The sequence below is a fragment of the Cebidichthys violaceus genome, unplaced genomic scaffold (assembly GCF_023349555.1).
Source record: "Cebidichthys violaceus isolate CVI_PGR_0920_01 unplaced genomic scaffold, fCebVio1.0.p SCAF_22, whole genome shotgun sequence".
Taxonomy (NCBI): domain Eukaryota; kingdom Metazoa; phylum Chordata; class Actinopteri; order Perciformes; family Stichaeidae; genus Cebidichthys; species Cebidichthys violaceus.
The window spans coordinates 8120206-8130755 of NW_027176395.1; the positions used below are offsets into that span (position 1 = coordinate 8120206).

General features: G+C 42.4%; 1 protein-coding gene across 3 annotated transcripts in view; it reads right to left on the minus strand.

Moving 5' to 3' along the window:
* kif6 (kinesin family member 6) overlaps positions 1-10148 on the minus strand; it is a 70700-nt gene extending 60552 nt beyond the window's left edge. For 2 of the 3 annotated variants that reach the window (XM_068718074.1, XM_068718075.1), the window contains exons 1-6: positions 10027-10148; positions 8271-8380; positions 7126-7200; positions 3193-3340; positions 2420-2529; positions 262-391 (exon numbers count right to left, since the gene is read on the minus strand). In XM_068718074.1, coding sequence (XP_068574175.1) covers positions 262-391; positions 2420-2529; positions 3193-3340; positions 7126-7200; positions 8271-8380; positions 10027-10086 — 633 coding nt within the window. In that variant the 5' untranslated portion in view covers positions 10087-10148. Of the gene's footprint in view, positions 1-261; positions 392-848; positions 1041-2419; positions 2530-3192; positions 3341-7125; positions 7201-8270; positions 8381-10026 lie in introns of those variants that run through there. The other variant, XM_068718076.1, reaches the window with a different exon arrangement.
* Between the last annotated feature and the right edge of the window lie 402 nt (positions 10149-10550).

Below are 10550 nucleotides of genomic sequence, written 5' to 3' on the forward strand. Positions count from 1 at the left end.
TTAAGTAATTTCAACTAATGAATATGTCCTTGGCTACTTTATAGTTAGTAACTGATGTATTTTTTGGGTGTAGTCTGTTTGTGTTGTTTGGATGTGCAACTGTTTGTGGTTTTCATCTGTTGCTTTGATTGTTTGCATTTTGTGTGTGATCCCCTCGAAAAATGAGATGACCCATCTCAAGGGGCTTATCAGTATGTGTGCATTAATACATAGAATTAAAAAGTGGAAGTGGAAGTCCCATCATACGTTCCTCTTTCTCACCTCTGCAATCATGCGATTGGTGTCACCCAGGAAGAGCAGGTTCAGAGCCTCCTCCTCATTGGCTGACTGCTGCAGGGACAGGTTCCTCAGATGGATCTTCTGCTCTGGATCTTCCATGATCAGTACCTTTCTGTGAAAGAAAAAAGCTTTGTTGAAGGAAATTCCATGTATAATAAATCTACTTGAAAACATGAATTTAAAAAAATGACAAAGCAGGACAAATCAGAATCAGAACCGTTTATTGCCATGGTATGTTGAACATACAAGGAATTTGACATGACGGGTGGTGTATAACACTTAACAATCAACAACAACCAACACAGTGCTAAAAGTAGAAACATATTAAAATGTACAGTAAAATATAAAATACAGAAAAATATAAAATAAAGTGAAATATAAAATAAAGTGCACAACAAACAGATAACAGGACTAGAAACAAGTGAGATGTAAGTGTAATGTAAAAGTGTTAAATAAGAAACATAGAAGGGATGTGCAGGGGAGTGACCGGTAGGAAATTGTCCTGGGGATGACAGAGTCAGTGGGGGACCCGGGATTTGTTGATGAGCCCAACTGAGGATGGGAAGAACCTGTTCATGTGGCGTGAGGTCTTGGTCCTGATGGACCGCAGCCTCCTGCCAGATGGAAGGGGCATGAACAGTATGTGTCCAGGATGAGAGGGGTCAGCTACAATCTTTCTTGCTCGCTTCAGGGTCCTTGAGGCGAACAAGTCTTGGAGGGACGGCAGATTGCAGCCAATCATCTGAAGAAATTACACTAAAGCAATTATGAAAAAGCAATTATGTCAGTTATGTCATCCATTTCCCTTCCATCACCTTGCTCTGCTCTAAATCCAAACAAACCACATCTGCGAGTCAGTGTGGGCTGCGACCCAGTTTGACACATGTGCTTTGTCTTTCCGGGGGTTCATAACTTGATAACAGCCAGGCCCTGCAGCTCAAAACAAACAGGTGATTGGTTCTTGCCCACATCAAGCCTTCTAAAACATCTGTGCTTGGACAGATGGGGCCGAAAGGACCCCTGTGATTTCACCATTTCATTTCCTTCACGCCACCAGGGTTTTGACAGTATGGCTACTGGATTGAGATGTCAAAGAGGGTGGAATGACTGGAGAACACATGTGGATAATTAGATTAACATGTGTAGGTAATTGATGTAGTTTGACAAAACAGTATTAATCTTAATCTGATTAAAGGCCTGTGCTTTGGCAGCTCCACAAACTCAAAAAAGTTGTGATTATTATATTTTAAATGAAATGACTGTTTACCATTGATGGTAAATAATGATGGAACTAATGCGCAGATGAGACGAGAAGAAGTAAAACAGGAATAAAAATGAGTCCAAGAATGTGAGAAAAAAGAGAAGGGGTAGGCAGGGAAAGGCAAGAAGAGAGAAATTTGTCAGTGCCACAGCTTCTTCTTGAATCAGCAAGTGTGGCCACAGCATGGTTAACATGGGGCACTGTCTATTTCCAGAAGACTGTGATTTGTGGGTATCTAAACCTTGAGCTGGATCCTCTGCTTAAACTTAAATGGAACTGGTACAAGAAAATACAAGACAAACACCAAAATGATGTACTGAGACGATGTTGTGCCTGAAGGGCCAAAGTCTCGTTTGAAATAAGTAAGTATTGAGTTTGACAAAAAAAAAAAAAAAAACATACACAGACAAACCTCCAGAGAGATGGAATTTATAATTACAAAGAAAGATGGACACAAACAAAGTAAAAATGTTAAAAAGAAAAAAATCAGACCGGCAGCAGCAGCGACTAGCTATGAAAAGCAATTTCTCCACATGACCCTCCTGCTCTCCACTCCAGTGGCAGAGTCTGCCACCAGGTCGACCGCATCCATCGCTGTCCCACAGTGTCATTATGTCAGTTGGCAGTTCGTAGTGAGGTGGTAAATACTCCAAGTCTTCATATTTCACCGCACCACGACTCTAGGCCAGGCTGACAAACGGCTGTTGTTTAGTAGAATAATGGAGGGGGTGATTGCTCTTTTCAGCTTTAAAAAGCCTATCTATCACTCCACAAGGTTAAATATATGGCTCTAATGGTTTTGACTTTTTCAAATATAACTGGATGTATGTAAAGTAGCATCAGCGTAGTAAAAGTTACAGTATTAAAAAGAACACTGACGGTAGGTCCTCCAGTCGAGATGCTTCATGTCGGGAATCCAGAAGGTCATATCCCATCTCGTTGTAGATCTCCAAGTAGGAAATGTGTGTGGTGTAAACCATACTGTTGTCCTGTGGAGCATACAATACAGAATGTTAAATTGGACTGGGTGCATACAGAGGGAAATCTTAGTGTTTTTGACATTTGGCAGAAGCAGAAGTTTAAATGTAGATGCTTTGCAGCACAGAGAAAAGAAGGATAATAATAATAATAATAATAATACTTTCGGTTTATATAGCGCTTTTCTAAGTACCCAAAGACGCTTTACATAGGGGAGAGACAAACAGTACAAACAAAACAAAGCAAAACAAGACAAAACAAAACAAAACAAAACAAACAAAAGGATGGCTGAGAGAGACAGTATTTACATGTTGCATGTATTTATCAGTAGCTGTGGTTCCATTCAATTGTCAAGTGAATTTTAAGCAAACTTTTGAAATGTCGGAAAAACCCGAAATGCTAATTATAGGCGCGGTGCCATCAACTAGTTTGGAGCCGCTACACTTGGCTATAGCGTAGTTTGGTCAGAAGTTGGCGCTGTAGGCTACGCCCGGCTGTAAACAGAGTAGAAGTACAGGTTGGAACTGGAAACAAAACAAGTCAGCGTTGTCATCGATGACAAGGTCTGCAGGAATATGTCTCCATTGGGCAAGTGTTAATTGATATTTCATGTCAGCTAGTATTGGCCACGGCCTTATTGTGCCAGTGAAACTTATCTTTAATGCCGTACTGACCTGGGAGAAGCGTTCGAACAGGTAGGAGATGGTGCGGGGAATAATGCCACGGTCGCTGTAGCGCTCGGCCCCTCCTGAGATGGTGAAGGTCTTCCCGCTGCCCGTCTGGCCATAGGCAAATATGGTGCCATTATACCCGGCCAACACACTGTGCGCGCGCACGCACACACACACGCACACGCGCGCGCGCACACACACACACACACACACACACACACACACACACACACACACACACACACACACACACACACACACACACACACACACACACACACACACACACACAGTTAAACAGATTTAATACACAATCAGTGGATAGTTAGTAGAGAAGCGGTCTGGAAACGGAGGGAGAGAGAGAAGGGTATGACATGCAACAAAGGTCACTGGCTGGAATTGAACCAGAAATTCTCTAGAAATACAGTCTCACTGACGAGAACATGTAATGACTTGCAAAAAGCTTCGTCTGTAAATAATTTACACCGTGTGCCTCCAATATCGCCACTATGTTAATTTGCAAGAGTGCAAGGGACAGTCAAGTATATCCCCAAGCAGACACCGAAAGTCTGAGTAAATTGAATCTGACACTTTAAATCCACAGGAAAGGAAGGCAGTGACTGGAGAACTGCAATGGCGACAGACATCTGCTGGTGAGGGAGGAATGTCTCGGAGTATGAGCGAAGGAAAAAGGTCCAAAACCCCACTCAACTAGGCAGGGCCCGGTAAGTTTTGGTTTGGCACTGAACTGCCCCTTCTGCACGTGCACAGGGCCATGGAAACCATTGGTATCTAGCTTTGTTTGAATGAAAGAAAGCCCAAAATAGTTGTGCCTAAATGAGGTAGGATAAATTTGCTCAAAAAAATGAAATTAAAAAAACCTTCTGCTCTATAGTCCTGGAAATAAACCAGGAAGAAAAAGCGAAATGACAGAGGGGCCTCTGACCCACAAGCATGGATCAAAGGTGAGGATAAACGGTGTGCTCATGACTTGCCACTCGTAAGGAAAAGGATATCTTGACACTATATTTTTTTAGATAAATTATAAACAAATCTAAGCATCTCACTTATTCTAATGGAATTGCCAACCTAGTAATTAGAGCAGTGTGTGGGTTTCCCTTTCTATGTACTGCACAATTCCACACCCTGCATGAGACTGGTGAGGGGAAAAAACTGCATGTCAGTTTATATAAAACACCGCGTCCACCTATGAGAATGGTGGTTGGTTGGATGGTCATTGGGCGTCCATTTAATCTTAGCGTGAGACATGGCCATTGATTGGCAGCGCTGCTACTAAGGCTTGGGCGTTTCCCAATGCTTGTTCCTGTTTACACCTCAGCTTTCCTGGAGATTGGCAACTTGTCGTCCAGAAGATCCTTTTTCTTCCTGTTCTTTTTCTTATGAGAAGTACAATCTTTTGAGGTAGCAGGGTTGAGGATAAAACTCAACAGAGCCCCGTTCTTCTTTGAACTTGGGCTACAGGTTTCACAGCCTTGTGAAATGGGATTACAACGCAGATAGAGGGTTTGCCTTGCCAACCCAACATCATTACAGTGGTTGTTCCTCTACTGGAGCTATTAATGCTGGTTTGTTTTTAAACAACTGTGTTGGGGCTGAAATGACTGGTTTGGGTTACACCACAGCAGAGACAGAGACTAGTGTGCAAGTAAATGGGTTAGAGTTTTTGGCGAAACTTGATGTGCACCGAGTATGACCAAAACAACAACGACCTGACAGTTATTGCTAGTTGAGAGGATTGGCGAGTTTTAGTCCGGTGACGGCCGAAACTGCTGCGATTCAAACTCCTGACAAAACCTGAATAAACATTTCAAGACTACGGGGGCTTTAGGAAAAACATTCCGTCAGTCAAAATTTGATTCCGTTTGTGCTTACTGTAACCAGCCGTGCTTCTGTAACTGGGACCATGTCAATGTCAACATAAGCTTCACAAGATATCAGCACACCAGCTGGGCTTCACATGGCTTGGTCTACGTCAGTCCCAGATAAAGTTCCTTTCAGAATCTCTTTCAATACTTTTTGTGGCAAGGATACAAGTCTTGGCCTATTCTTGTGATTGTGTTTGAAGGCAACTTATTTCAATTCCAAATGGGGGCTGAGAAGGCTGAATTATTCCTTCCATTCCCTCCTTTCTTTAAGTCACTCTGTGGAATTCAGAACATTCAGTGTGTAAACGGGTATCCTGCAGAAGAGGGCAAGGAAATGACAGTGGACTTAGAAATGTCTGATTGGAGAGACAGATTGGTCATGGCTAGACAGGGTGACTAGTGTCCTCTAGGCTGCAGACGTTATAGTCATACCAACAGCGAAAAGACGCCAAGCTTAAGTTGATACAGCAAGACAGACATGGTTGTGACTGAAACTTTTTAACCTGATGTTTACCATCTGCCACAACAAAGGGGGGACTGTTAAAGGGTTGGCTGGGGAGGGCAACCCAATACCCAAGTCTGTGAACCCGTGTGAGTCAGGTCAAATACATCCAAGTCCTTAGTCAGCCAATCCAGACGTCTCGCCATGTTGTTTATGCGTCTTCTAATAGCAAAGATAACGCAAAGCACTTGTGGGGTTTCACAAATAGCCCCTATTGTGACTAAGAAGCCTGGGGAGGAATGGAAGTGGTAGGGCTCAATTGAGAGAAGAGGATAGAGGAGGAACCTTGTTTACATAACAACAACAACAACAGCAACAACACAAGCAACATTTGATCACAGAAAATTCCAAGTGAAATTCCTCCAGGTGTAAAGCTCTGACAGACGCCTGTAAGAGCTTCCCTTTGGTGAGACGGAGTGAAAATTGTGTGGAGAGGAATCTTAGAGGTCAAGAAGCAAGGAAAGGTTGGGGAGTTTAATTTAGTTTTTGGCAAGATTGTATGAAATGTCTTATACAACAACTTCGAGCCGATTGCCTGTATTCATTGCAGCTTGTTTTTGAGTTTGATTGAAGAGTGTTATAGGACGCCTTACGGGTTTACCTTGGGGTCATATGTGTAAAAGCCAATCCCGGATTAACTCTCGTTTTTGAACGAGCTTTGTCCGCCTGGTGGTTCGCCTCGCAATATGTGTTAGTTATTTTTGTAGCTTAACCTTGGATGTGTGCTTGTGATCTGACACCTGGTCACTACATTTTAAAGGGTCAACGGCCAGAAACGTGCCAAACACGGCAAAATAAGGCAGGCGGAGGGCAGGGTCTCTCTGCAGATACACACACCTCCACACATTTCTGGTGGGTCATAAGTGATGATGAAGAGGGATTAATTATCTCATTTGGTTTTCGGAAAAACTTTCTCATTCTGCCTTTTACAAATAAAGTCGTCCAGATATATTTGGTATATCAGTATCTAAAATATATTTTACATTTTTACATTTAAAAACAGGCCCAGATGAACCCCTATTTCCCTAAATTGAACATTACAAACAAAAGACTTGTAGTGTTGATCTTGAGGGACAAAGTTTTCTGCAGGTTACTCTAATGAATGTGATCCTCATGCATGACGGATTAAACAACAGCTCAAATTGAGTGAGCAGCTACAACATAGCTTTGTGTTGTGGCTTGGAAATGGTCTCACACTCATGATGGCACAGTGTGCCATCTCGCCTGCCAGCTCGGTCCACTTAGTGGTTAAAGTATGCAAAGCACGCCAAAAATCACAGACACCCTCCATTTCCATCTTAAAAGAAAGCTGAGCTTTACTGACTTCCTGTCAACAAGGACGCTTAAAGCCTGTGTGGCCCTGAGCTCAGCATGGAGAGCTGAGCGCTGCTGGGCACAGGTGGGCAGGGATTTGTGAATGGGATAATCAAAGTTGGTAGTTGTAAGGGGTGACAAAGAGTTTAAAGACATCAACTTTCAAAATGTACGCAGCATTAATATAAACCTGTATTTACATTTGTCATTTTGAGAAGTACAATAAGATTGTACCTGTCGGCAACTGGTTTGGCAATGTTATTAAATATCTCTTCTTGCTGGACAGCTTGATCAAACACCTTTAGGAACCTGGACAAAAGTGAGAAGCACAGAAGAGGTCAGAACATCTATCTATTATTAAATTTACTACCATAACATACAGAACGTATACATTGACGGATTATCTCACACGTCTGTTTAATTTCCCATGTGGATGAGGAGGAGTTTGATCATTCCGTCCTCTAAAGCTGTCTCAGCCTGTCATGTTTTTATCCCACAGAAAGATGAGAGCGATGTGAGAGGAGTCCGCCCAGGAAGATTGTTAAATGTGGAAATTTTATTTCTATAAGGGCACAAGGGAACCTCCGCAGGCTATTATAAAACTCTGTGGTTTCCAACAGGCTCTCGGTGTCCGCTGCTGTCTGACTCCCCAACTGTGAATTTAGGTCTTGGAAGCGTGGCATGGGCCTGGCCTGGAGGGTATAGTATATAAGGCTGCAGCTTTCACTACCAGTGTTAAACAGATGTTCTGGCTCTGCACTGCTCTTATGCAACTTTGAGAGCGTACATTCTGCTGGGCAGCTCAACGTCCTCCATGTTGTATGATATCTTTATTCGTCATAAACTACAGTTGCTCCACTCTTGCAGATTTTAGCTGATTCAATTGCTCATCTACAATATTCTTGTTTTGCCCAACTGGTGGCTGTTACTGGTGTTCTGCACACACTTAAGACTGAAGCTAATTATACTTATATTATAAAGACACTGCATGCCGACTGTAGGCAGTTTTATTTATTATTAATCTATTTTCTATTTCTATAAAGAATGTCCTGATTTTTTTTTACACAGAAGACGAAACTGATCAGTTTGGTCACAGGAAATGAGAACCTTTCTCAGGTATTTAAAGCCGCAAATATCAAAGCTTTCACTGGCTATAAGTCCAATAAATACTCTACAGTGTTAGTGATACTGAGTATTACAGTACAGCCAGGCAGGTATTGTAGATTATTATAGTGGACTTCAAAGACCGCTTCAATTGAATTTACCTTGACCAAATTAGGCGGCCAATTTCGGAAATTTAGCAAATGGAATAATGTAATACGATGAATCCCAACATCTCTATAAAAACACAAGCTTTACAGATACAAATACAGCTCTACCTGAACTTGTAGCACTCCCTCTTGTTGTTAACAAAGCCCTCAGACACTTCCCTGGGCAACAGAAACTCCAAAGAAGCACCTGTCGGCTCCTCGTTGTCCACCGAGTACACCTGAGGGAGCCAGCGACAACAGCAGAGTCAGTCCTCTGGTGGGACAAGGCTTCTGGACTACTGGTCATCATCGCAGGGCAAGGCAGAGCGCTAGTTTACCACAATATTTGGACAGCACTTTAGAGTAGCCATAGGCATTCATTACCCTTATGAAAGAATTGTCTCCTATGTTCTTTGACCGTTATGGTACGTGGTATCATGCAGTGCATGCAGCCCAACTTAAACACAAAAACAATACATCATGTTAGGTCTAAAATATGGCCACTTGTGGTTTGGATAATGCAAGCCCCAAAATGAAAAAGCTGGAGTTTATGAAGCATGCATCCTGTGGAAAGCAAAACAATGAAAACAAGCAATCATGATCAGTATACAGTGTACCGGACAAGCTCTGCAATATCACCTCTGCTCAGCGTCGCCCCAGGGGAGAGGAGAAAAGCTGTGGAACATTAAACCGATATAGATTGAGCTCTAGCAGCGGAGCACATTCAATGCGAGGGCTGGCTGGGTCAATCCAAACACCCGCAGCCCTCAGCATATGTTCTGGCATATGTTTCGGACGGACACTGATGCAAATACAGGTCCCCAGGGGTTTCGGGAATAAAAAGATAAGACCTAAATGATTGGATTGTTTTTCACCGTCAACTCTGGCAGCGTCACCTCCTCCTGACCACCACTGCTCTGCTCACAAACCTTAAAAATCTAATTTTGTTTTGCTGGATATTGTCAAGCTCACACTGAAGGGCCACAGAAACCCTCAAAGTAATTTGGTCATTTCTTCCATCAGCTGTTACGCTCAGACAATAAACAGGGTTCTAGGGAGAATAGTGAATTTTTGTCATCAATAATATTATTTATTTATTTTTACATCTGTATCCAATATAGAGGCCACTCATCTGATAGTAGGTGAACATTAATACGGATGTGTGGGGGGAAAAAAAGAAAAAGAAAAACACCAGTTGTTGATATTATTGTACAAGCTTGCCATTGTTGTCACTGGGAACATGTTTACCTGAACTGATTCTAATACAACAACTTTAACATCTAATGTGGTGGTGGGGGGGGGGCGTCTCCATTAATCCAGAAATAAAATGAATGGAGAAACAAGGAAAACTTGTAAACACACTGAACATCAGCACAAAATGCTATCTGTTGGCATATTCCATTCAAAATTGGTATCTGCCCCAATAGACCCATTTAGCAGGAGGTTTACAACGTATGGTCACTTTACCTTCTGATTGTTTTTTAGGCCGCCTGTTGTATGTACTTTCACATTTTTTAGCGTGTCACAGCAAGAAAAGCACAGGTGTAATTAAAAAAAACATGAATTGCATTCCATGCAGCTGTGCCAGTTCCAGGGTCCTGGTGCTGTATAGTAGATGATTTAAACAGTTAATTGATTTATTGGGAGACTTAACGTTAATGGAAGGGAGGAAGCCATCATTACAGGTGTGTTTATAGCCGGTCAAACCTGTTGTTTTGTGATCAAATGCCGTTCTGAACTGGGAATATAAACCAGCGTGCTTCATGATTGGAGAGCCCTCATTGATACGCCATCACTAGCTAGCTTAAATAAACATCCGGGTCTAACCTAGCATTACCGCTATACACTACGTTTCATTTACATGTTGTTTCAGTTGTCCACTTACCCCTGTAGTTTTCTTAGAGGGTTTAATGCGACCAAATATCTGTATCGTCTGTTTCACCATTTTTCCCCCCTTAAAAAAAATGAATAACTGTTCAAGTGTGGTTCCTGTTACACGTTGCTGGTTAGCTCGCGGGCTAACGCGGGCGCTGTGCTCTCTCTAAGTTTGATGCAGCCGGTTGCTAGGCGACGACGGTCCCCTCCGCTGACAAAGATCGTCTATATTTGTGAAGATGATTCATCAGTGTGAAACAACCGTTCCATCTGCCCTGCTCATTCTCTCTTTTACGTCTAATGACTAATGGCGTGAGTGGGAGCCAGTGCACAGAACTCCAGGTAGGAGTGTGTGTTGGGGGCACGTAAATAACATTGAAGACACTGTTAGAGGTAAAAAACTAAAACAACAACAAAGAAAAACAGGGATGCGTAACTGTTGTATTTTCTTTTGATGTGGGTTATTCTTTTGTGTATTCAAGACAAAAGGTCACTGCAGGTTCAATGACTCATACAGTGGTTTTATTGACAGAG